At 49.1% G+C, this 25,574-nt stretch overlaps 12 protein-coding genes across 12 annotated transcripts; 7 read left to right on the forward strand and 5 right to left on the reverse strand.

The window, feature by feature from the left end:
* Window positions 1-102: 102 nt before the first annotated feature.
* Window positions 103-429, forward strand: N7533_006993 (uncharacterized protein; the record flags this gene model as incomplete). The annotated part of the gene is made up of 1 exon (XM_057103643.1): window positions 103-429. The coding sequence occupies one exon, from the start codon at window positions 103-105 to the stop codon at window positions 427-429; it is 327 nt and encodes a 108-aa protein (XP_056958600.1).
* Window positions 430-1,279: 850 nt separating this feature from the next.
* On the reverse strand, window positions 1,280-1,978 carry N7533_006994 (putative acyl-CoA:6-aminopenicillanic-acid-acyltransferase; the record flags this gene model as incomplete). The annotated part of the gene is made up of 1 exon (XM_057103644.1): window positions 1,280-1,978. The coding sequence occupies one exon, from the start codon at window positions 1,976-1,978 to the stop codon at window positions 1,280-1,282; it is 699 nt and encodes a 232-aa protein (XP_056958601.1).
* Window positions 1,979-2,982: 1,004 nt separating this feature from the next.
* On the reverse strand, window positions 2,983-4,514 carry N7533_006995 (glycoside hydrolase family 1 protein; the record flags this gene model as incomplete). The annotated part of the gene is made up of 2 exons (XM_057103645.1): window positions 2,983-3,116; window positions 3,182-4,514. The coding sequence occupies 2 exons, from the start codon at window positions 4,512-4,514 to the stop codon at window positions 2,983-2,985; spliced, it is 1,467 nt and encodes a 488-aa protein (XP_056958602.1).
* A 350-nt stretch (window positions 4,515-4,864) lies between these two features.
* Window positions 4,865-7,099, reverse strand: N7533_006996 (glycoside hydrolase family 95 protein; the record flags this gene model as incomplete). The annotated part of the gene is made up of 1 exon (XM_057103646.1): window positions 4,865-7,099. One exon carries the CDS (start codon window positions 7,097-7,099, stop codon window positions 4,865-4,867), a length of 2,235 nt encoding a protein of 744 aa, XP_056958603.1.
* A 719-nt stretch (window positions 7,100-7,818) lies between these two features.
* N7533_006997 (putative MFS sugar transporter protein) lies at window positions 7,819-9,547 on the forward strand (the record flags this gene model as incomplete). Its single annotated transcript, XM_057103647.1, has 3 exons — window positions 7,819-8,004; window positions 8,078-8,851; window positions 8,906-9,547. The coding sequence occupies 3 exons, from the start codon at window positions 7,819-7,821 to the stop codon at window positions 9,545-9,547; spliced, it is 1,602 nt and encodes a 533-aa protein (XP_056958604.1).
* Window positions 9,548-9,908: 361 nt separating this feature from the next.
* N7533_006998 (uncharacterized protein) lies at window positions 9,909-10,847 on the forward strand (the record flags this gene model as incomplete). The annotated part of the gene is made up of 1 exon (XM_057103648.1): window positions 9,909-10,847. The coding sequence occupies one exon, from the start codon at window positions 9,909-9,911 to the stop codon at window positions 10,845-10,847; it is 939 nt and encodes a 312-aa protein (XP_056958605.1).
* An 802-nt stretch (window positions 10,848-11,649) lies between these two features.
* On the forward strand, window positions 11,650-12,416 carry N7533_006999 (cytochrome b561 domain-containing protein; the record flags this gene model as incomplete). Its single annotated transcript, XM_057103649.1, has 2 exons — window positions 11,650-11,694; window positions 11,925-12,416. The coding sequence occupies 2 exons, from the start codon at window positions 11,650-11,652 to the stop codon at window positions 12,414-12,416; spliced, it is 537 nt and encodes a 178-aa protein (XP_056958606.1).
* A 323-nt stretch (window positions 12,417-12,739) lies between these two features.
* Window positions 12,740-14,353, forward strand: N7533_007000 (putative serine--tRNA ligase DIA4; the record flags this gene model as incomplete). The annotated part of the gene is made up of 1 exon (XM_057103650.1): window positions 12,740-14,353. The coding sequence occupies one exon, from the start codon at window positions 12,740-12,742 to the stop codon at window positions 14,351-14,353; it is 1,614 nt and encodes a 537-aa protein (XP_056958607.1).
* Window positions 14,354-14,923: 570 nt separating this feature from the next.
* N7533_007001 (uncharacterized protein) lies at window positions 14,924-16,651 on the reverse strand (the record flags this gene model as incomplete). The annotated part of the gene is made up of 2 exons (XM_057103651.1): window positions 14,924-16,060; window positions 16,154-16,651. The coding sequence occupies 2 exons, from the start codon at window positions 16,649-16,651 to the stop codon at window positions 14,924-14,926; spliced, it is 1,635 nt and encodes a 544-aa protein (XP_056958608.1).
* A 910-nt stretch (window positions 16,652-17,561) lies between these two features.
* On the forward strand, window positions 17,562-19,200 carry ptpB (tyrosine protein phosphatase PTP1; the record flags this gene model as incomplete). The annotated part of the gene is made up of 3 exons (XM_057103652.1): window positions 17,562-17,916; window positions 18,007-18,272; window positions 18,349-19,200. Coding segments are annotated over 3 exons (1,473 nt in total), but the record flags the coding sequence as incomplete, so codon positions are not given.
* Window positions 19,201-20,344: 1,144 nt separating this feature from the next.
* N7533_007003 (VanZ family protein) lies at window positions 20,345-21,069 on the reverse strand (the record flags this gene model as incomplete). Its single annotated transcript, XM_057103653.1, has 2 exons — window positions 20,345-20,964; window positions 21,045-21,069. The coding sequence occupies 2 exons, from the start codon at window positions 21,067-21,069 to the stop codon at window positions 20,345-20,347; spliced, it is 645 nt and encodes a 214-aa protein (XP_056958610.1).
* A 663-nt stretch (window positions 21,070-21,732) lies between these two features.
* N7533_007004 (SAGA histone acetyltransferase complex subunit SPT7) lies at window positions 21,733-25,360 on the forward strand (the record flags this gene model as incomplete). The annotated part of the gene is made up of 4 exons (XM_057103654.1): window positions 21,733-22,816; window positions 22,884-24,022; window positions 24,077-24,765; window positions 24,826-25,360. The coding sequence occupies 4 exons, from the start codon at window positions 21,733-21,735 to the stop codon at window positions 25,358-25,360; spliced, it is 3,447 nt and encodes a 1,148-aa protein (XP_056958611.1).
* Between the last annotated feature and the right edge of the window lie 214 nt (window positions 25,361-25,574).

Genomic DNA, 25,574 nt, shown 5'->3' on the forward strand with positions numbered 1-25,574 from the left:
CTGTCTCAAAGTTTCTGCGATACAGTCCTCAGCACTCAATCTCTCTTCTGGTTTCGCCAACCCGATACCCACGTTGCTGATCATCTTTGAAGCCTATAAAAAATGCCACCCAAGCCAGCCCAAGACGCCCCCGCCATGCCCGAGGCCCAGGGTCTTAAGTATGACGAATCCGAAATGGCATTTTTCATGGCCAAGCTATCATACCACTCCACAGCAGAGGAGCGCATGGCGTCCCAAGATGCCAATCTGGCTTCGATATCGGAGGCACAAGCAAAGATTTTGAAGCGCTGGGATATGCTGAGACAGACAGAAAAGGAACTACTAGAGAAGGGAAAACCCCTTTCCCCAACCGATAAAAGACAGTTGACACAATACGAGTGGAGGTTCAAACAGCTGGAGAAAACGGCGACCAAGACCACCAGCGGTTGACAAATACTGAGCGGGGCAAAAAGTGCTTTTCGTGGGATTTTCTGCTGGATTGCAATTATTGAGCGCTTTGTTGAGGGCATTTTTGGCGTTGGTTTTGAGATTTAGGATGTCCCGGCAACGCAGCGCCTCTGTTCCTGCGGCATTCCTCTTCCGGTGCATCTTCCTAAAAGACTTTTGTATTGTTGTTCTCATTTAACTTCGTTGTTCTAATTGTGAATTCGAGATCAAGAGTTATTTCTTGTTTTTGCTTTTCAGTTTACAATTTCAATACGAACTCTGGTTTCCTTCGGTGAAGAATGCGTTGACATGCCAACATAGAGATTACTTTCCTCGATAGAAACGAAGGGCAGCCAATTCGGAATGGATCACTCGATACACTCTTTCTGCGTTCCCCATTTTGTGGCCAGCGACTGGACTCGGTGGTGAATTGGTGGGCAGTCGCACAAGAATGCTGGCGATTTGGTTGTTATTGCAACAGTAACGTAGCCAACACTTTGTCTTCGTGATCAAGTGCCATTCCGGAGGAGCAAAGAAAAGCCATCTCAACGATTTCATTCCTGTACTATTGTCGTTTTCCTCTCGGGTCCGATCGTGTGCTCAACGGCTGAAGGATCTTCGGGAAAGGGATTTAATTGCATGATCCTGTGCTACCCGAGACAATGCCGAATTTGCGAATGATCGTGAGATGCTGCCCACATAAGATAGGAGACCTCACGCAAGTGAATTTGGACTACTAAAAGGTATCACTAATAGCAATTATCTTGACGTTGCACTATCAAAAATTTTGCCATCACACGATACTCTTATTTAGATGTCGTTATTTGACTTCTGTCAGCTCTCCACACTTCGGCTATACCCAAGGCATTTTCAGAACCGGCCCTTCCTCTCCAGAGCCTACCCGTCCAAATACCACTTCTGCACTCGGCGCTTCAGAGTTTAAATCCATGACAATGTTAAATAAAGAGCTACTCCGTGTGGAGATGTGACGGGATTCGTCTTCCTTGCCACATATTGCTTGTGGGGCGTTGTATGTATCGGAAAAGATTCTTTCCCGCAAGAGACCTGGCGTGATGGCATCTCCACTCACACCTTTTGCAATAAGCTCAAGTGCCAGATACTTAATTCTGTCAAGGCGAATCGGCGAGCCTGGAAGCCACGGCGGTTCTTCAACGTAATGGTTTTCAAGAAAATGGTTGCTATGCGCAATAAGACCCGAAGTATCCTCTGCCAGATACTTGTTACCTACTGGCGAAAGCTCCAGACCCAAAGATTTGGTGCTATCTGAAATCAAAATATGCTGGGCGGAGGCAACCCCACCTAATGACTCGAGAGTTTTGACAGCACTGTCGACGGAGGTGCTCTCAAGGCACAGTCGCAATGCAACATGGATAGGAAGCTTACTGCTGATCATAGGCTTTGCTCGGATCGCATTGAGGCATGTTCCAACACCGGCCGAGTTGAAGCCAATTTTACCAACAATACCTGCCTGAATGAGAGCGACAATTGATTTGATTAGCCAGAGAGCCTTGGGAATAATCGTGGATGGCATCTGAGGGAATTCGATCCATGGATCCTTACTTCAGTAATCATGTATAATTTTGGTTTCCCGGTCTGTTCAATCGATACCATAGCCAAGTTTTTCTTAACAGTTGCAGTCCAGTCCCAATTTTGTGATAAGACTTGTGCGCTGTTGGATCTCTTCCAACTTAAAGCTGTACAACCGTCCGAAAATCTCCCCAGGGCGATTTCGCTTCTGCAGTTGAGGGCCATGATATCAAATATGTCTAGTTCTGCACCCTCGGCGATTCCTTCCATCTCCGAGTAAATGTGCGGAACCAAGGTCTGTAAGGGAGACTGAAACTCCTTTGAGATATCGCGAACATCTGACCAAGATAATCTTGAGGTAAATTGAAACATTCTGTCGTAGATGCTTATCTGGCTGCGAATTTGTTCATGCAACGCTCGACCATGTTGGAAACCAATCTAATAGAGCAAGTCAGATATGAACCCAATATGAGTAGGTAAATCGCTTTAAAATGATGATTTCGTACTTCGTGAGGACTCCCACTGAGTTCAATTTTGATGGGATTCATGATGGTTCGGGCATGTGAATGCATTATCAAGGTCTGTTGTTGCCTCACCGCAAGAGATAAATTTGAGAGAGATTCGGAGAAAACAACGAAGTCTTTTCTCCCTCGCGTCCTTATCTCGTCTCCATTGCGCTTTCCCCCGTAGTTGGAGTCGTGCGGGGTCTAGCCGATTAGACAATCGCAATGACCTGCCCTAAGCGGCTAATGAGTGAATTACCTCGGCCTTCCCGGCCGATATCACAGAGCCTTCCTTTGTTCACCAGCCTATCATTTTCATTCGTATTTGGAGTCAAAAAGTTAGTCTAGTGTGTTTCTCAGTCATTTCTCAATCAATTGTTAAAGCTCATGGGATCGGACTGGAGGACAAGGCTCTTGCTCGATGCGCTTCAATACAATTTACGAACAGCCGAAGGATTCCAATAGTGAGCATAAAGAATACTCTCACTGTAACACATTGAAGCTACTAAGTCTGTTTAATCAAGTGCCTGAAGAGTTTGTCAAGGTAATATGCCGATTGCTTGGGATAACGCTTCTTCTCTTGAGACTCGAAATCAATCCACGTTGAACCGAAACGATCACCATAGCCAGCAGCCCATTCTTGATAATATTATTAGCATCCTATGAAATGAAAGATGAGAAGAATTGTTCGGATAGATACGTACCCCAGTTATCGGTAAATGTCCACGCGAAATAAGAACGAATGTCAACACCATCTTCTTTAACAGCCCGCGCGAGCGCATTGCCCACATAACCCTCAAAGAATCGAATTCGAAAAGTATCGTTTAAGATCTCAGCTGTCGGAGCCACTTCTCCCGGGGAAGTGGTACCATTTTCTGTGACGTAAATTGGTATTTTGTAACGGCTGTATATCCAGTTCAATAGCTTTCGAAAGCCCCCAGGTGCAGCACGGAGCCATTCCGTATCGCTCTTTTCCCCGCGTGGTACACCTTGCTTATTTTCATCGAGGATCTCAACATTCCCCTTGTGATCATTTATATCCGGGGGCAATGTTCTGTGCTTCATGAAAAATGTGGTATAACTGTTCATGCCATAGAACTCCGAGCTCCCCAGAACGAGTTGAGATTCCTCAGGGGTGAACCGGGGTAGCCGGTCTCCTAGTTGAGCTCTCATCGATGCGGGATAATCACCAGTCTTGTATAGTGGGTCAGCGAACCAGGCAATCTCAAACTCACGCGCTCGCTCAGCTGCTTCCTGGTCAAGTGGATCCTCTTCATCCCATGGCTCAGACCAGTTGCCATGTAGCGTGATTCCAATCGTCCCTTGCTGACGTGCTTGAAACTCATTGCGATACATATGGGACACATGTCCATGGGAGACTAGCTGTGTATGCGCAACGGTGAATGGCTCGACAGACGAGTCCCCCTCGGCGTTCCGTTCGCGAAAAGAAGAACGCCCCGGAGCGTGAACACCGGCGGCATAGCCGGCTAGAGTATATACACCAGGCTCGTTGTATGTGATCCAGTGCTTGACACGATCACCGAAGCGTTCAAAGCATACTCGAGCATACCGTATAAAGTCGGGCGTATATGCGGCTTGGTTTAACATGCCTCCGTATCGGTCTTCGAGGGCCAGCGGGGTATCCCAATGGAAGAGGGTGACAAATGGAGTGATTCCATTTTGAAGCAATTCATCGATAAGATTTGAATAGAATTGGATGCCTTGCTCATTGACGGGGTCATTACATCCCCCAAGAGGGATAATACGTGACCAAGAAAGTGAAAAGCGGTAGGCATTCACGCCGTAGGACTTCATAAGCGCTACATCTTCGCGGTAAAGGTCATATGATCTGACAGCGTCGTCGGGCGTGCTTCCGTCCGAGATGTTGCCAGGGGTGTGCGCAAACTTATCCCAGATTGAGATTCCTTTGCCGTCCTTATCCCAAGCGCCCTCAGTCTGCGGCGCGGCCGTAGCATACCCGTGAAAGAAGTCAGGCCGAAGAACCCCCTCGAGGTCTTGAACTGATTTTAGATCCATTTCCGTATTAAATCTATAGATTAAACCTGTGCGTGAGAGAAATTGAATCGGTTACTAGTATGACAGAGCTCAAGCTGGAAAGAAAATGCCTTTGAGGATTGACTTCTCGGTTAATTGAGTGCTTATGGTCAAGCCACGTTCTTATTTATCCAGAGTAGATGGAACAAGCGGAGCCACGTCCGTGACGAATTAGGAAATATGGGATAGTCGGAAAAGTATTGAGGGGTCATTGGGCTATTTCATGCAGTACTCGTAGGATGGCGGGGTAAGTAGACAACAAATCGCGGAGAGCGAGTCTCAGGGAACATAGAAGGTTTATGAATTTAAACCATTGAATTTGTCTAGAAACTCTATGGAGCCCTAATTACATGAACACCAGGTCCGTCGATTTCTACTTGTGATCCATTTTCACCAGGGAAATAGATAATAATCTTCTCTCCTGGAAAAGAAGTAATCCGGACATCGCCTACGACACGCCCATTTTCCCAACTAAAATCCAATTCAAACCCACCCCGGGCACGTACTCCCCGAATCACACCTTTCCATCCCTCTGGACATGCAGGTAGAAGACGGATTATACCGGGTTCGTGGGATTGTACCAGCATTTCAACAATACCTGCGCCGCCACCAAAATTGCCATCGATCTGGAATGGCGGGTGGCTATCAAGTAAGTTTGGTAGAGTTGATTCAGCCAACAGTTGATCCAAGTGTTCCTTGCACTCGTGCGTCTCTAATAATCGAGCATGTAGGTTGATGAGCCACGCACGACTCCAGCCGGTATGACCACCACCATTTTGAGCACGACGTCGTAGAACCATACCACAGGCTGTCGCCAGAGCCGAGTTTTTTGCTGGGGTAATGGTATTCCCCGGGTATAAAGCCCAAAGATGAGAGGTATGGCGGTGGCCAGGTTCGACCTCGGCGTAGTCAAGAGCCCATTCTTGGAGGTAACCAACATCACTGATCTTCATCGGGGGTAGTCGAGCCTGTGTAGCTTTGACTCGTTCCGACAGAGGATGAGTAATATTCAATTTCTGAATAGCAGATTCAAAGACATTCAGGATCGCATCGATAATCTGGATATCAATTGTCGATCCTTCGCACAGGACACCCTTTTCACCGTGAGAATCCAGATATGAGTTTTCCGGAGATACCGAGGGATTGGTGACAAGATATTGACCAAATTTATCCTCCACCAAAAAGTCAAGTAGGAATTCAACACATCCCTCTAAGATGGGGAACATGCGCTGGAGGAACTGCAAGTCACCCACGAAGTAATAGTGCTCCCAGATATGGTAACAAAGCCACGCGCCTCCGAGTGGCCAGATAGTTGCTGGCATCCATCGATCAACCGGAGCAGTATCTGCCCATATATCTGTACATGAATGCGCCGCCCATCCCCGACATCCATACATAACCCGTGCCGTATTCTCGCCAGATTTCGCCATGCGCTGTAAAAGTTCAAAAAGTGGCATCTCACATTCTGAAAGATTGCAGACATTTGCAGGCCAATAGTTCATTTGGAGATTGACGTTTATTGTGAACTTGCCGCCCCAGGCTGGATGGAATGAAGGATTCCAGATTCCTTGCAAATTTGCCGGGAGGGCCTTGTATCCTTCGCGGCTGCAAGATATTAGGAGGTAGCGGCCATAGTTATGATAGAGAGCAATTAGACCTGGGTCTCTGGAGTACTTGAGTCGTTTGTCGGTAGGCATCTCGCGATTTTCAGGCTCGAGTCGAAGTTCCATTTTCCGATAAAGTGCGTGATAGTCCATTTTGTGTTTTATCCAGAGCTGCTCAGGAGATTGACGGAGAGCCTGGTCAAGTTCACGAGATGTCTGTTCGTTAGGATTCTCAAAGCGGAACGTCGTCTCGGCTGCGATAAGCAGAATAGCATCAGATGAGTTAACCATCAGGTTATTTCCAACCTTCCTGACTGTTCCATCGTCTTCGCATCGTACCCGGATTTTGCAGCATGCCCCATTGCTATCTCGACCTCCTGGAGTAACATGCATCGTGATAGAATTTTCTGTAGCACAAAGATCATCAAGATATTCATTTGTCTCGAATTCCAGCTCGCTCATACGCGTCAATCGCAAGTTAAATTGAGCTTTTGACGAAGACTGGATCCTGATCGCGATAACCCCGTCGGGATAGCTGGCTATCACTTCTCTTTCATAATGAACGTTGTAATAATCGTAAGCGACACGAGCTGTGGCATCTTTAATATCCAAAGATCGCTTATAATTCTTGACCTCAGCGGTGTCATGGCCAAAATCTAAGAAGAAAGTACCCAGAGGCTCGTAATTTCGTTGGCTGATTGGATTTGCAAACAATGCAAGAGTAGCGAGCTCTTCGGCTTCTTTATGATTTCCGGCACGAATCGCCCCTCGAAGACGAGGCAGGTATTCTAGGGCGTCTTGTGGTGTGCGATCCTGTGGACCTCCATACCACACGGAGTCCTCATTCAGCTGAAGTAGTTCCGTGTCAGTGCGGCCGTAAACCATAGCACCGAGGCGTCCATTGCCAACTGGTAGAGCTTCGTCCCAGTTCGCCGCAGGCTGTTCATACCACAGTTCAGTCATGAATCATAGGATCAAAGTTACCAAGGCCCGAGCAGCGACTTTGCGTGGCAACAGCTGGCGTAATTTTTGAAGGGTTTGTGGGCGGGTAAAGTGACTCGGACCCGACCAGGCAAATTATATCCGGGGATATTATTAAAAGTTGGGAATTCCAAGTCTCCATATAGCCTAAAGTCGCTGGGTCATAAAGAGGCTAGAGACTCTCCCCAGATTTGGTCTAAGTGCTGATATGGGAGGATCCTTCCCCGCAGTCGCACCCTAGTGGTGGACAATTTCCACTATATGCACGATGTTCGGGCAAACAACCAGCGAACCAGTAGCAATGGCCTTATGGATAAAAGCTTACGCCCAGGTTAAGCAAACGAATCTACTTTAGCTCCCCGCAGCGCAGCGTGACTAGCGCCAGCTTTGCACCATGGCGATTGACCGCCAATCATCTTTGCTTCTTTCTTTTTTTCCAACTGGACCATGTGATTCCAAGCCTAATAAAAACTGCTAGCTTCTTTCAATTCCATTTTGGCTTCGGATCCTTCAAGTCTCCGTGGCAAAATGAGCTGTCACGCTATGGATCCGGCTGGTTGATTGGGGTCCTCCTTTGATCTCGTTAAGCGACTCCTGTCAGAGCAGAGATATCAAGGGATGACCCTCCCCATCTGACCTCGCTCGTAACACACTCACAAACACGCAATTTTCACCCTGACTTGATCTTTCGAGGACCCACAATGGGTAACCCCAGTGAAAATGAGGTTAAAATGGCCACTCTAAAGGGCGAAGAGTACATTGAGGAGGTTACCCTTGCTCGCTTAACTGAAGAGGACCTGTGGAAACTGTCTGAGGATTCACTTAGCGTCTGGTCATGGACAGGGTTCCGACTAGGCTTGATTATGTTTGTGCATGGCTGTAATCAAGTGAGTATTAAGCTAGCATTGCCTTGTTGGAAGCTTACACAGAACTGATAATTCAAATAGGCAGGCTTCGGAGTTGACTGGGGGGGTTATTGGAGGTATCAATTCGCTCGAGGCATGGCACACCTATCTTGGATTTGGCACCAGTGGTAGTGCCTATGGTCTCATCAACGCCCTTATGAGTATTGGAACAGTCTGTGGTGCCCCCTTTATGGGACTTGCAGACGTTATCGGTCGACGAGGAATCAATTTTGCTGGAAATGCAATCGTCATATTCGCTGCCATAATTCAGGGTTGCGCTATCAACCTACCCATGTTTATGGCTGGCCGTTTCTTTATGGGATTTGGAACAGCGCTCATGTCCAGCTCTCAGTACATTGGTGAAATTTCGCCTATCCATCTTCGAGGCCGCATGGTGGGTTTCTTCGGCGCTTGCTTCCAAGTCGGCAGTCTGGCCATGCTTGGAGCAATGGTCGGACTTTCAAACCTACCGGGAAACAAATCATGGCGTATCCCATTGATTCTCGAGGCTATCTTCCCCGCTATTGTTTGCTTGACAATCTACGTCTTGACCCCGGAATCACCTCGCTATTATGTCATGAGAGGCAATCGACAAAAGGCTAAAGAAGTTATCGCAAAATACCACACTACTAGCACCAGTATCAATGAGCCAATTGTTGACATTGTCGTGACTCAGATAGAGGAATCACTGGAAAATGATCAAAATAGTTACAGGTCATTTTGGGACTATCGTGTGTTTTTCACAAAGATTGCCCGATACAGACTGCTGGTCTTGGTGCTGTATTCAATTTTCCAGCAGTGGAATGGAGGAAGCATCATAACTTACTACGTGAGTTTACTCTTTTTGAGTCAGTTGACTTTCTGCTGATACAAAGCTTCTTAGATGGTCCCCGCGCTAGAAACAGTTGGCATCGATGGCACAAAACAGCAATTGGGCATCAGCATTGGAACCACTGCAGTATATTTTGTGTTCACAGCCGTTGGATCGATTCTTGTTGACAAGTTCCGTCGCCGAACCTTGATCTTCTCGGGACTGATCAGCATGGTTATTTTCCAGACGGCAACGACCATTACATCTTGGCAATACAGTCTCAATGCCACCCATGCAGCAGCGGCTCTCACACTTCTCTGGATCTTTCTTTACCAGACTTTCTCAGCAACGCTTATTGCTACAATGCATAATCTTTACCCTGTGGAAATTCTGTCTTTACCACTCCGTGCCAAAGGAATGGGTTTGTACAGCTTGATACAAGGTGGAGCCAGTGCCGCCCAGACATATGGTATCAGTGTCGGTATCGAGAAAATTGGATACAAGATCTGGGTTGTTTACATTATCTACAATACTGTCCAACTCATTCTTTCATACTTCGTCTTCCCAGAAACCGGGGGGTTAAGTTTGGAAGAGATTGATGCTGTGTTTGAGACACCCGGCGTTCGTCCGGTCAAGATGTCCCTGGATATTCAGAAGGCCAAGAAAGAGCGCGTCGCTGCTGCGCGTGATGAGGAGACAAGATCTGGGTTTTGAATGAGCTTACACACTATTGCCAACAATGGCCTACTCTGATACAAATCAAGATTTTATGAACTACCGTGGGATCGCGGAGTAATTTGAATGACCATAGCTAATATTCATTTCCCATGAGTTCTAGAGTAGAGGTCATATCATTGTAGCTGGGGATCGGATTTTTCTACAATGCCATTGTTTCAAAGAAGCTCAGCTCAAAGACAGGTTATCTATGAACAAAGAGATACTAGTGCTTCAAAGCCCAACAAATACAATGACAGCCCCTTGCGATGGACAAGAGTAGGATATAAATACTATTATAGATATTCTTCTTTCCCTAAAGAGTAGAAGCAGTCACAAATATTTAAGTTGACCTTTTAAAATGATGTTTTCGTATATCAGAAACCTGCCAATTAATATTGCAACAATTTTCAACACGCCCTCACCACAAAGCGTCGAAGATGCAGGTGATAGAACGAGTACACCATTGAAAGTCTCTTTTGAGCCGTACTGGGCTGCATGCATTAGTCTCCTCAAATGCCAAATTAAAGATCTCAGTCACGTTCCTTCAAGCTACGAGGAGGTTAGCCAAATAATGGGTCAATTACATTCTAGAGTGACGCAGGTTTGGTTGAACACTGATCATCAAAGACTATTTCTGGATACGTCACATGTTAGCTCTGTACAGCTGGCTATTTTTGAGTGTTCTCGGTTTATAAGAGATAATCCGGATCGCTGTCGAGAAGCTGTGAGCTCAATGGTGGCTGTGCTGCGCTTTATGAGGGAAATATACCCCGTGAAAACAATCAACCAAAGTTTGCGACGCCAAATAAATGACCTAGAGTGGAGCGAGGCTCCTGATGCCAAGCACTATATCAACAGAATTATCCCTCGATATCTTCCGAGCAAGATGCCAGATTCTTTGAAAACCCTAGATGCTCGGATCTATGCTATTAAATGGCGCGGGTCTATCTCGCTGTTGGAATTGCGGGCAACCCACCTCCGAGATCATCCCACATGGTACAGGACGGTCACAAATGAAATCAGGAAGCTTGTGAACGAAGTCGCGAAGATCAAGTTTAGGGCACTGACCGAGGCGATGGGCATTGGGGCTCCTCATGAAGAGTTGATCTGCATTGCAGATCATTGCACACTCTTTATTCTCCTTGTCCAAGCACAGCTGCGGACCTTAAGTCAAGATTCAAAGAAGGCTGAATGGGTGGCTTCGATTTTGATCGAGTACATAAATTCTCTGGACTTGAATTCTGGGGATGCTATCCCATGTTGGTCAGATAACGAAGAATTCATCTATAGTGAGTGATCATGATCATTAGCAGGGTACCCGACCGGCCAATGCACACAGGCACTAGTGTAAACTGGGCATGAGGTGTCCGAGATAGGTCTTTCAAATAGCATCGTATTGATTTTATTCCGTTTCCTTTTGAAAATTCAATTCGGGGTGTACTGTGTATTTTAGAGATTGCTTGTGGATCCTTTCTGCATGAACATGGGATGAACCGAGCGGAACTAAACCCGCTCAGCATAAAAGTATTAGAAATCACACCTTAGCTACTGCAAGGAGAATGCGGTTGTGTAACCAGAGGCATCAATGAGCTGGTCGATCTTTTGCTTCTGCTGGAATCATTGGCAATCATGCCTTGCTGACTGGTCTTTCAGCTCCACCTGGTCATCTATCGATTGTGAGATCGTCATTGGAGCCGAGCATCACGCCAAACAAAGACTCTTTGTCGTGTCTCTCGAGCCAGGATGCAGGCATAATCCGTGATATGCGCTATTTCTTCTCGTAAATCCATGCAGGAATAGGTGATAACCTTGCAGTTGGCACTGCAGAGGTTCATCTATGTCCCATGACCGTCACTTGAGTTGCTCATATACCTGACCTCCCCCCTACTCCCAGTCAAGTAGGAGATAATATCACAAAGGCCCCCAATTGACCGAGTCATGGCCTCTACTACTAGGATTCCCGAAGCCCACGAGCCCTTGCTAGGTCAACGAGATGATCTCGATTACCCATCGGAGTCACGCGAGAAGATCGTCGTCAACTTCATCACAGGCAAGCCACGACCTCCTCGGTTTTTTGGCCGACCGAGTTTCTAATTTCAATGGAAATAGGCACTGCGAGTGTTGCGCAAGTTGGAGTGTGGGTTGTAAGTGGCACACACACAGCCTTGTTGTACAAGGATCACCCTAGAGTTGACTGGTCTACATTTCTAACGCGGGGAAATCATTCAGCTGGCAATTCTCGTCTGGTCTGACATGTTGTCCAAACCAGTTCACCTTTTCACCTTTCATCCAGTCAGTTGACACGTCACCCAATACGCTTCAGGAAAGTTTCCATTGCGAATCCTATACTTACTTATCATTTGTCGATCGATAGCTCTGCGGCGTCTCCGCATTGCTCCTCCAGGTGCAGGCAGCTCTCATCCTCCAGCCTACATCCACCCCACAGCAAAAGCGTTTAGGGACTCATATCCACTACGGAATTCAGCTGGCTAGTGTCCTTTGCTTCTTAGGGGCCTTCACCATCATCGAGATCAACAAGGGCGACCACCCACACTTTGTTTCCCCACACGGCGTTCTCGGACTGCTCACAGTCATCTTCATCGTGCTACAGGCTCTCGTCGGAGTCGCGCAGTTCTTCATCCCCACTGTTGTCTTTGGCAGTGTTGACGCTGGCAAGCGGATTTATAAATATCATCGGTGGTCCGGCTATGTTCTGCTATTGTTGGAGACTGCGCTTTTCCTGGCGGCGACCCAGACGGGAGCCTTAGGCATTCCCACTTGGTCTGTCGTTGTGACCTTGATCTTGATTCTGCTTGGTCTTGGGACCAGGATTAAAAAGCACAAGTTGGGTCTGGGGAATCAATGAACCAAATTATTATGTCTTTACTATAGCCGCTGCTTCCAAGGTTCGAGTTAACCCCCATTTCTTCAAGTTCGTTCAAGTTGCTCCAAGGTTATTATTACTGTTCTTTTCGGGCGCTGGTTACCAGTATGAGAATTGCCATTTTCAGAATATCAAGTTCAATATAGAAATATAAAAGTGTCATGGATGTAATCATACTCTATTCATACAGTTCACCCGTAGACAGCCTCGCCCCACCAAAACTGACGATCCACCGGGAACCATCCACACCCGCCGATTCTCCCTCTCCAACTCCCTTCGGTCTTTATCTTTCCTTTCTCTTTTCCATGGCACCCTCCCCCTCCCCCTACACCTGCTTCAATTGTAGGTTTGCTTTCCAATATACAAAGCGACTCTCACGACCGCGCACCTTCCCTGGATCTCGCCAAGTCCATCAGATTCTCCGCCCAGCAACAGCCCCGAAGCCCACCCCAGACGTCAAAAACATCCGCCAAAATGCCGAGCTCCACGCCAGGAATTGCGTAGAGCGAAACTACGTCGCTCATTCCGAGTACCCCTCAAAGATCCAAAGTTTGTCCGAAGAAGTCAGGCAACTCGACCACGACCTGAAGACGCCACGCTCCCGCATCAAACAGCTCGAGAAGACAATCGCGAAACTCTCAATTGCAGCACGCCAGGGGGCCGGCAAGGATGGGACCACAGGCAATAATGCGGAGGGAGAGATTTTTACCCTCAAGTCAGAGGCACAGCGATTAAAAGACGAATCGCACGCAATGACAGTGCGCAAGTCGACCTGCGACGAAGAAATCAACCGCCTCGCCTTATCCCTCCCGAACCTCTCGTCGACGGAAACGCCAATCGGAGACAACCCTCGCCTAGTCGGTTACCTCAATCTTGACCCGAGTACTCCACCCACATGGTCGCGCCAGTCACCGGCAGAGCTCACGGCCCGATCGCACGTTACAATTGGTACCAAGCTGGGTCTCATTGACTTCGCCAGCTCGGCAACAACAACCGGATGGGGGTGGTACTTTCTTATAAACGAGGGAGCAATGCTGGAGCAGGCGCTAGTCCAGTACGCACTGGGTGTCGCACGACGTCGTGGATGGCGAACTGTCGCGCCGCCATCAATAGTCTACTCCTACATCGCCGAGGCGTGTGGATTCCAACCGCGCGATCAAAATAATGAGCAACAAATATGGTCCATTGAACAAACTGAACGGGATCGGGATACCAAGCCCCAGCGCTCTTTAACCGGCACCGCAGAGATCCCACTTGCGGCCATGCATGCTGGTCGCGATATCGACGCCGCCGATCTACCTCTGAAGCTGGTAGGCGCTAGTCGCTGCTACCGCGCTGAAGCAGGCTCACGTGGCGTCGATACCAAGGGTCTATATCGAGTCCACGAGTTCACCAAGGTGGAAATGTTCGGCTGGGCAGATAATGTTCCCACAGACTCTTCCGGTTCCGCCAAGGCAACCTCCGACGACATTTTCTCAGAACTACTCGACATTCAAACCGAAATCCTGACATCTTTGCACCTTCCCTGCCGCATTTTGGAGATGCCAAGCACTGATCTTGGAGCGAGCGCCAGTCGCAAGCGTGATATCGAGGCACTTTTCCCCTCGCGATTCCGCCCAACTACCACCCCTACTGGGCCTGACCCGGCCCTGGAATGGTTGGAGTCAGCTTGGGGTGAAGTGACATCCGCTTCTATCTGTACAGACTACCAGAGTCGACGATTAGCGACTCGTGTCCGTGGCGGTGCGGCCAAGGACTCCCGCTTCCCGCACACCGTGAACGGTACAGCAATGGCTGTTCCACGCGTGCTGGCTGCTATCTTGGAGAATAATTGGGATGCAGAGATGGGTGTTGTTGTCATTCCCGAGGTCTTACGCCCTTGGATGGATGGCATGGAGACGATTGGTCGACGAGATTAGACTCGGGAGGATGACACTTGTCTCTCCGTATGTAAACTACTGTGTCATTATATTATGCTAGGAAACTGTAATCTATTGAAGTACTATAATCGGAACTTCTTTCTACCTTCCAAGGTTATTTCCAGATGTCTCTAGCGAATATATCGAAATCCATCGTGGATGCACCGTTACTATCTAGAAACGCATCAGTTATACTACTATAAGAAACGCCGACCTGTATAATTGGAGATACATGGGTGCTGGGAAGTTGATAGACATAGCGATTCATGACATCATTATCACATATTAACTAGAAAGTTGAGATAAGGGGCATCAAAATGTTGGACACATAACATAATCTGGCATATAGCCAAGGAATAGGGGTACTCGCTGCTCTCGAGCTGGCCAGCAGCCCAAAGAAGTAGAAAATGGAAATTTCCAAGACGCCAGAGAGAAAAAAAAAACAATAACTAAGAGTGGGAATATTCTTGGCGCCGCAAATCAAAAGAAAAACAGAAGAAATAAGAGGTATATGCGTGAAAGGGGGAGAAGGAAGAAGTAAAGCCGCCATGCTATCAACCCCAAGGCATGTCACTCTCTTCCACGCGGGTGCAAGTTAAATAAAGCAAGCCCGGCGTGGGAGTACTTCTCGTGAGCCCCAACGGTAGTGGTGCTCTGTTCAGTGCTAGTCTTCAGCTCCAATTCGAGGAAGTTCCGCATAAGCGGTTTCACGATTTCTCGAGCTAGTCGTTTAATTTCGTCCATTTTGCGTTCGAAGCGTTTCAGAGTCTCTCTTGAATAGAGTGAATCAGCAGAAGGGGTCGGGTGGAGCTTGAGAAAGCGTTTGATCTCGTCATGAGGCAGATAAGCTTGTGGCGAGGGAGACCCGATCAATCTATACACTCGAGCAGAGGGGTCTGCAGGTGCGGTCGGTCTGGACGATCCGGTTTGAGACCCCTGTCCAATTGGAGGAGGAGCACGGTTGGCGTTGGTTGAATTCTTGAGAATTGGCGCAGGTGGAGGGGTTGTGCTTTCAATTAACCATTGGCGGAAGAGTGAGACAGCCAACCAGTCCAGATACGCGTTTGATGGCCCAACACGCTCACCACGAGAAGTGGTCAATGACAGGCGAAAAAGTTTAGATTCCACACGCGCTTTGAGATCCTCAAGATCCTCGTACTTATCTTCGATCAGATCAAGAACAGCGTCTGGGAGAGGCGCGTATGAGCCGTTGCGCAAGTTGGGCAAGGCCGCGGGCCATTGACCTACGACGTGGACCAAGGCTTCGGAGAAGATCACTCGACTGCGTGCGAGATAGCCTAACTTGAGGTAGCTTGGTGGGTATTTGGCGATTTGTTTGAAGAGTCGCGAGCCGAATCCCAAGAGGTGATGGTCAACACGAGGCCCGGTTACTGGTAGCGCATCGTACATGTCTGCTAAGGCGAGTAGAGATTTGCACTCTGTATAAGCCGTGGCGATGTTCACGCTGTTGATATTGGGCGTGTGATTGTAGAAGAGACGGAACAAGTTGTCGTAGTCCTGGATTAAGGGAGGAAAGGTACTACTCGGATCTCCAGCAGTTTGAGGCAAATGAACCACCGACTGCGCAGGCATGCCCGTTAGGTTAGCCATGGAACGGAAGAATCCCGCTTGGGAATTAGATGGCTTTGTTATTGCCTGCGAGAATGGAGGCGAGTGGCCGGAGGAGAATGAGGAGAAGCTCGATTGCTATTGAAGAAGAGGTGAGCCATTGTCATTTTGGGTATGCGCGAGGAGATGCAAGTTTGTAGGTCAAATAGTAGGTGACTATTTCGAACTCACCCTTTGAACCAAGACAGGTACTTCGTCTTGCGCACAACTCTCCCAGCCAAGTTCATATCGCCAACGGCGCTTCTCTCCTGGTCGCACTGGCTGTCCACCCCCGTCTGACTGAACCACCGTAGAACCACTCGACAAGGAGTCTTCCTCGGTTAGGCGTGATAGGGAGCTATCGATCTTTGGAGGACCGGTAGTGATTTGTTGCGACCATTCCTCGTTTGTGCTTGTCTCGAAGAACCCCGAGCATTGCGCCAGGATCAATCGATGTAGGAGGTAGCGTTTCTCCTGCGATCCGGCACGAATCACGATTTCAGTATCGCCGGTATATGCGAAGACGGGAAAATCATTGGAAGAGGGTTGGAGAGGGGCACTTCCATGATGTGAGCGACCGGATCGATGTCGTCTGTTGGAATGGGAGTGGGATTGGGAGTGTCGCGACACGACCGACGGGGTACTCTGGTTAGGTGCGACGCGATCGAGGATCTGGGCGGAGGAGACCATGTCGCAAAGCCAAATCGAGGATAGGAATATGCGTAGAAATGGTGGAGGGGTTCACACCCGTCAAGGGAACGCGGGAGGCGGCATTAAGAAGAAGTTCAAGTTGAAAGGACCGGGGGATGAAAGGGAGAAGTTGAAGTCAAGTCGAAGAATGTACTAGTACTAGTAGTAGAGAGGATAGTTTCACTTGTTTTGCCGGACCTCGGTGAGTTTAGATAGTAAAGTGTAAACCGGTATACATAGTACCTAGGTAAAAAGTAAAAGTAAAACAAAAACAAAAAAAAAAAACAAAAAAACAAAAACAAGAACAAAGTATGCGATAAGCCGCGAAAGTGGAGATGTTTGGATGTTGGCCCTTCAAGGTTGGCAAGTCCGCACGCAGCGCAGCTGAGACTCGCGCAGTGGCAAAGTCCCCCGCCAATCACCAACGCATCGGAGTTTCTATCTTTAACTCATATTCTCATACTTTGACTCCGTACACTTCTACACTTCTACACTTCTCTGTCACTCCGGATTTCTTCTCATTCTTTGGATCCTTCTTCTTCTTCTTCTTCTTCTTCTTCTTCCCCTCCAACTCCCTCCACTTTACTCCTCCACTTTTGCTCCGGATTCCCATTTCGCCCCTCCTCTCTCCCTCCTTTCCCGCGCCCACTCTTGGCTCTTTTTTTTTTTAACCACCGGGAGAAAGGCTGAAAACAAGAATATACTTGGACTTTGCCCCCGCGTGTTCTTCTTCTTATTCTCTTGCTGGCGCAGACCTTCCGGCTTTATACGAGGTCACACGTTGCCCTATTGCGACGCTCCTCATCTCCTCTCTCGACGCCCAAACCCCTCCACGATCTCCAGAAATCTGGCCCTGGACACACCTTCCCGGGACAGCTACTATAGCTGTCCCGATCTGTCGTCCCTGCAGATTTCCCATTATTCCGCCGCCGCCTACGGTATCGACCAGGACATTAATACCGACCCTGAGCAGTCTCGCTCCTCTTCGCCGGATTCCGCTGCCCCGCGCGTGAAAAAGCGCTTCAACAGCCACACCGTTTCCAAGAAGGCCCGCGGTGTCTTTGGCAAAGTTCGCGCATTCCACCGGGTCGCGGCCGCCAAGATGGCCCACCCGTCTATCAAGATCGATACCAGCGTACAGACCACCAAGCGCGGCTTGCCGGATGAAGCCGGCATCGACCTACCAGACGCCGAACAAGGGAATCCCAGGTTGGAGGATGGAAACACAGATGATGTACCGCCGTTCCTGTGTCAATCTGTCGCCGGTGAGTGGAGGCCCTGCATGCAGCCTTTCCGAGCATACCAGCCCGCACGTGGAAGATACTGATTTACTGACCGCTTGGCCTGTCTTGCAGAGATTCACGACAAGTTCGAAGATTTGGAATGGATGCAGAGGACGCGGTTGACCGAGGGCATGTTGTCCAACGATCCTTCCCATCCTTTTGCTCTCGAGGCAGACCCCAAGGTCAAGGCCAGGAACCGATATATCAATGTACAGGCTTGGGCAAATTGTCGGATCCATCTGCGGGTGCCCGGCGGCGAATGTGATTTCATCAACGCCTCGCCCATTATCCTCAGGGATACGGTTACGGAGGAGGAGAGAAGATATATTGCGACACAGGTAGGTGATAGCTCACAAAGCTTATTTGTGATAGATCAGGGACTACTCCATATAATCGGGGCTAATCGATCCACAGGGCCCTAAGCTCGGACATTTCTCACATTTCTGGCACATGGTCTTCCACGAAAGCAAGGAGGTCGGCGTCATCGTCATGCTCACCCAGACCTTTGAGGCAGGCCGAGAGAAATGCGCCCAATATTTCCCATTGGACTCGGAGGAGGACTCGATGATTCTTACGGCAGAGGAGTTGGATCCATTTGTGACTGACAAATCCGAGGATGGTTCTGGGATCATCGGCAAAGTGACTCTTTTGGAGTCTACGTTTGACCCGAAAGCGCGCTCCGAAATTCGCAGGCTTGAGTTGACCATTGGTTCCGAATCGAAGGTCATCTGGCACTTCCTCTTTGCAGGCTGGGCAGACTATTCGAAACCCGAAGGGGATGATCGCGAGGCACTTCTCGAGCTGATCAGGCTTTCGGCTTCTAAATCCGGCCCGGACAATCCACGTGTGGTGCACTGCAGCGCGGGTGTTGGCCGAACAGGAACATTTATCGCTCTCGATCATTTACTGGAAGAACTCGAATCGGGCCAACTGCTGCAAGTAAGCGACGCAGAATCGGACCCTGTCTTTGAAACAGTCAACCAAATGCGCGAGCAACGAATGATGATGGTGTACAACGAGATGCAGATGCAATTTATCTACGAAGTATTGCGAGAACAGACTGACATGAAGTTGGGGAAACTTCCGAATCACGGTGACCAGTCACCCGGAAGCCAGTGTGAGCCGCGATCTGCAAAAGTGGCCAAGTTGAACGACCATGCGGACTATCTGCCTACGTCGAAACCTGAATTGGAAGCCGTCCTAGACCGTGTTCCAACTCCGACGCGCAGCTGGTCTAGATCGTCCGAGGTCTCTGACAGCGAGTAACGGAATCAATATGTCGCTCTCCCAAATACCCCTTGCTATTCATTCTCACATCTCCGAGCATCCGCCTCTCAACGTTTCATGCTCAGCTTTTGTGACCAATTCTCCCCGTCGCGATGTGATTACGAGTCCTTTTTTGTCTTACCTTGCCTATCCTCCTCCTTTTTTGTTTGCATCATATCATTGCACCCGGTGTTTGCGACTTGTTGGCTTCTTCCCTTCTACGTTCCCCTAGTTCTTGTTCACGTCTTTTACCCTCCCCGGTATACACCCACGTCTCCTCCTTCCCATTTTCAAATACCCCCTAGTGTGCATGGTCGTTTTTGCCTCTTGCGTTGTATGTAGCTGTGCCCGCCGACGGGAGATGTCTAGTTTCGCATTAGAATTGCTGTATATTAGTGGATTTCCTAGTGGTCCAGTCCCGATCGCCTATTGTTCCCTATGCGAATGCCCACGATGGCAGGTTTGTATTCTACGCAGCAGTTGTCCACAAAATTCATGTACACTGATCATTCAGATTCACAACATGGGCAACTACGTGAAAGACCTCGGGTACCTAGAAGACAGTCATCACTTAAGTAGGGAATCCCCGCCACAAAACAGAGGACCTTGAAGTCGGGAAGTCAAACCATGACAGGTCCACAATTAAAAAGCTATATTATTACTAACTACCTATCTACTAGGTCATCGGGTACCTTCTAGGAAGCATACCTAGGTAGCTTTATGAGTTCGTACATTGACATAAATTACTAGTATAAAAGAACCATGAAATACTCATTCTTCCTGAGTTCAAATTCTCTGGGCAGGTGGTGAAAATTTGTACACTTGATTGGATACTCTTGCCTTATTTCCCTGAAAGCATTGCAAGAAGACTACTATGAGCCAGTATCAAAGCGCTGACCCCTAAACGTGTCCAATAATAATAAACATAACCGACAACCGACAAGCCCTGTATCGGCGATAGAAACGACATGATGCGATACGAAACACAATCATGGAACCCGACAACCATCATATCATACCGACATACATTCGATCAATGCGTCATCCCCTTCATCGTAATATTTGACATTTAGATTTGGTGAAATTTGGCCGAGAAATATTGCGGCCAAAATTCGTAAGCGATTTTTGTGGTCTTGGATAACCATCAGTCACTGCGTTTCACGGCCTCATCTCCAGCCACTTGGCCATTTTCGTGGTAGCTTGGAGGCGATATCTCAGAAGGGCCGGGTCCGTCTTCGGTATCCCAGTTATCAACCGCGTTTTCATCCCAGTTGTCTACCTCCTCCTCGAGGTTTGTCACACCGGTCTCTTGAGGACCCATTCCTTCCTCTTCCCTGGAACGTGCCCCGACGCCAGTACCAAGCTCGACATCATCATCTGCATTGCCATCTACCATTCCATAGCGACTGGCTCGGCGACGCTGTAGCATGCGGCGGTGATACCAGCCACATATGCCAATTGCGCCGAGACTTCCGACCACATTGGCAACAATATCGAATAGGTCAAAGGCTCGACCATTGGGGAGTAAGCCCTGGATAACCTCGGAGCCGACTCCCAATCCCAGCGTACAGACGGCCAATGTAAGATGTAAGTTACGCCGGCGCGACGTATCTACAATCCAGTAGAAGGCGACCGACAGCAGGAAAAAGGTAACCAGATGCAGAAATTTATCATTGGGTTGTAGATTCGCAGGTATAGATGACGAGGTACTATGCGGGAGGAGACCGATATAAGCAGCGAGAATTAACAGAAAGACGAATGCTCCTAAGAGGTGGTGGGTTAGCCAGGGCGAACCGCCAAGATGATATCGGGATGGATGCCGGAGCTGAGGAAGGTGAACCTACCTGCGAAAGGATAGCGGATCCTCATGATGAGGAAATGAAAGACGATTGGGTGTACAAGCTGTAGCTTCTTTGGGTATACTCGGCAAATGTTGTGGTAGGATTGTTGAAGCTTTGTTGGTGTCGGTGGAGTGGGTGGAGAGCAGAGTGGACGTTGATTGATTTGGCCCCAGCTGCTGCCTTATGCGTCATATGCGGAGGAGAGATGAGATGAAAGGGAGAACGACGGGGTAGGATTGGGAGGTCGACAAAGGTCAAAGCATGACTGCAGGTGGGAGGTGAGGACGAAAGTCAAGAGTATAAAGAGTATAAGAAATCAAATTGGCAGAGATGTAGAGATAAGAGGGATGTAAAGTGCTACCTTGAGGTACCCCGAAATGGCGGGGAAAAGGCCGTGAAAGGCAAGCGCGACGGTCCCAAATTGCCGCGATCCGCCGCCTTCGCGCCTGCCGTGAGTTCATCCCCGTCCGAGAAACTTCCTTACAGAAGACCTCAACTTCTTCATCAAACTTCGCCGCCGTGCCATCGTTCTGGCCATTTTCGACATCGCCTGACGTTTCGGGCGACTGTGCGGCACCTCTCTATGCCTTTTTTCCCTCCTCAAACGCCCTTGTCGTGACTTCTCGGCCCGTGATCCCAACCGTGGAGGATCGAGTATCACCCGCCCCAGAACCGGGGTTTTGGAGCGAGCATGTCGCTCGGTCACAACGCCTGGCCCCCGGGCAATACACGGCCTCCTGACGATCATCAGGAATCACCTCGACCTGTCAATGGCCTAGTCAAGACATTGTCTGGTTCGCGCACTCCCCAGGTACGCGGCTCTGTCAGCGCCGACGGGCCGAACCCCAGTAGTATGACATCGGAGCCCGACCTTACCCTCGAAGAAGACCCGCGCATTGCTCAATTTCGTGATCTCTATCGGCGCAGTGAAGCCAGAATAAACGCGCTTTTCTCAGGTCGATATGCTGCAGATGACTCTGCGACCGCCGCGATCGCGGAGACGGAACAGCCCGACGCCGGAACCGAACGCGTTGATGCGCCGGCACCCCCTACAGCTCCACCATCCAAGCCCGCGCGTAAATTGGATGACGATTACGATGACTACGATGAGGACGATGATGCAGATATGGCAGATGCAGCTGAATCCCCTCTGAAGAGCAAGCCAGTGCCCCCGTCGCAGGACCCCAGTGCCGCTACCCTACCCGTTCCACGACCCGGTACCGCAGCTTCCACTAGCATCGATGGATTAAAAGAAACAAAGAAAGAATCAGTGGAGGATATCCGAAAGCAGCTAGAAGAGGACAAGAAAGCGACAGAGGAAGCTGCCAAGCGGAGCTTTCATACGCTATTTTATACACTTGAGAACGATCGTGACGCCATGCTGGACCAACAACGATTGGAAGAGTCCGAGCGACAAGTCGAGGCGGAGATTTCAGGCCAGGCTGGCTCTGGTGGCAACAACGCGAATGGCGGACCGAACGGCTATAGCTCTCTGAGCAATACAAACCTGGGTGCATCTAGTCTGACACTCAAGAATTTGATCGCCCGCATCGACAAAAAGCGTGATATGGTCCAGGCCTCCGATGCCGAACTACGAAGTCTCCTCAGCGAAGTTCGAAAGAATCGCAGCAAATGGGCCAGTGAGGATAAGATTGGCCAAGAGGAGCTTTATGAAGCTGCCGAGAAGGTCTTGAGTGAGCTCAAAGCTATGACGGAGCATTCTACGGCCTTTCTGACTCGTGTCAACAAACGTGATGCCCCGGATTACTATACCAGTAAGTGACTGACCCCATTATGCTCGGGCTTCCAGCAATGGTTGCAGGTTCTAACATTGACAAACAGTAATTAAACACCCAATGGACCTCGGAAGCATGACCAAGAAGCTTAAAGGCATACAGTATCGATCAAAGCAAGACTTTGTCGATGATCTGAATCTGATTTGGGCCAACTGCCTAAAGTATAACACGAACCCCGAGCATTTATTGCGAAAACATGCTCTCTACATGCGAAAGGAAACCGAGAAGCTGGTTCCTCTCATTCCCGAAATCGTAATTAGAGACCGTGCTGAGGTCGAAGCAGAGGAGCGTCGTTTGCAAAGAGAGGAGCTTGACGGCGCAGAGGAAAGCGACGATGAGCCTATCATGTCTTCAAGGGGTAGAAAGGCCCCCGGAAAATCTTCCAAGAAAGGCACTGCGCCTGCTCGAAATACCCCTAGCGGCTCCGAAGGCCCGCGCGACACAGCTGTATCTCAACCCCCGGCACCACCTAGAGCAGACTCAGATACGGCCATGGAGCCAACCCAGAATGGGTTCTCCACTCCCCCCCCGGGCTCCCATACCCCATCTGACGCTTTAGGGCTGGGGGCCGCTGCAAGCCAACAGGATGATGCCATGGACATTGAAGTATCATTGGCACCGACCACTGCTTTAAGCGCCCTCTCAATTCCCGGGGCTGACGTGGAAGACCCGGAGTTCAAGGTGTGGAAGCAAGTGACGAAGAAAGACCGAGCAATCATCGCTGCAGAGCGACACCGACTTCTCAAGGGCAACAAGCTCAATGCCGACGAACCTGCTCTTCTTCGAACTAAGGCTGGCATGCGCCGATGGCTTCGGCATGAAAAACAAGCTGCTGCTGAAGCTGATGAAATTCATGATTCTGGGACTCTAGCTATGGAGCCTCAAGCTGGCAAGGAATCGCTCGCAGAGGGCATTGAAGTCGAGGAAGACCAAATGCTTCCCTATTATTACGACGTGATGTCCGGTGTTCCTGATATTTCGGAACGATTGATTTGGAAAGAAGACGCAGAAGGCAATGTTGTCGATGCCTCGGAGGAATATCTCAGAGTTTTGCCAAAAGGTTCCTTTACTCAGCCCGAAAGCAAACTGACCCAGAGGTTCAATGCAAACATGCGACAGCTACAAGAGACCCGCAAGATTTGCTCGAAAATAGGAATTGTGAAGCAGATGCAGCTTCAATCCCAGGTATGTTCATCTATTCATCATGCCTTGCATTAATTCAGTCTAATCCCTACCTAGATGTATCAAAACCAATTCCAAAAATATGACCCAGATCCTTTTGGGGAACAGGACGTTCTACCTCACGTTATGAACGATAATGGGCCCGTCATTGCCCCTGGAACCTGCCGAGCAGCTCTGCAAAGAGCCGTCGCCAAGATATTCTACCATACTGGATTTGAGGAGTATCAGCCATCCGCCATTGAGGTCGCAACCGATGTTGCATCAGATTTTTTCCAAAAGATTGGTGAGACTGTCAAATCCTACATGGAAGTCCCTAAGGTACCAGCCACCGGGTCCCAAGAAACTGCAACGTCGACCTCGGAGTGGAAACCGGCCTATACCGAGCCAGAAGTTGTTCTTCACACGCTTTCGGGCGTGGGTCTTGATGTCGAAGAATTGGAGTCTTACATCAAAGATGACGTCGAAAGACTCGGGACAAAACTCTCCACTGCCCATGATCGCCTCAAGTCTTTACTTACTGAATTGCTTCGGCCTGCTCTTGCAGATGCTGGCGAGGACGGCTCAAATGCGTTCAATGATGGAAGCGAACAATTTGTTGGTGGAGACTTTGCTGAAGACATCGATGAGGATTTCTTCGGGTTCAAGGAGTTAGGTTTGGATCGTGAATTCGGTCTCGCAACGCTTAGTGTCCCTCTGCACCTGCTTCAGAACCGCATGTACAACGCGGCCCAGTCGCAGAACACCAGGTATGTCCCTATTGCTACCCTCCCAAGAGACATTCCCAGAGAGCTGACCTTCTGTTCTAGTACCACTCAAACCGTCACGATTTTCCCAACGCCCCCTCCATACTCACGCATTTCAGTGGAAAATTTGCCCAAGCAAATCGGTCTACTTCAAACTTTCTTCAAAGGAAAATTGGATGCGAACAGCGATGAACCGCTGGTTGAGGATCTTGAGCTTCCTCCCAAGCAACGACCTATGGCAGTCAAGCCTCGTCTACCTGCTTCGGGTAAGATCCCACCACTGCCTGGTGTTTCTGCGCCGAACACGAGCCCACAAAAGCGCCCCCCGCCGTCCAATACCGCTGGAGCATCTAAAGCTGGGGGCTCAGAACCAAGCAAAAAGAAGTCGAAAAAGAACAGCGGTGTAGCGATGGAGATGTCTAGCTTCAATGATGTCGATGGCGACGGCGATCAAGCACCTTCCATGGATGGCATCAAGGATTTCACAGGTGCTGATGTTAATTATAAACCGACCGACGGTTCGAACGTGGACGGTGCTGGCGAGGCTCAGCAACAAGACAACCCCAGCATACCCATGACTAACGGTACGACGGCATAATCGCTCTGCGATAGAACCTCGGAATCCCAATACTCAACCCACGACCTTCATTCACTTTCTCTCTTTCTGTCTTCAAATGCCGGCCTTTTCTCCATGAACCAACTATCTCCAATTGCTTTCTACGCCTCTTACTGCTCTCCATGCATTTTCATATTCGAGAACCGACACCGCGAAGGTGGATACGACGATTGATGGAGAAACAATCGGCGAGATG

This window comes from Penicillium manginii (genome assembly GCF_028828005.1).
Source record: "Penicillium manginii strain IBT 31320 chromosome Unknown utg000005l:1.0-5665137.0:1.0-5668048.0, whole genome shotgun sequence".
Taxonomy (NCBI): domain Eukaryota; kingdom Fungi; phylum Ascomycota; class Eurotiomycetes; order Eurotiales; family Aspergillaceae; genus Penicillium; species Penicillium manginii.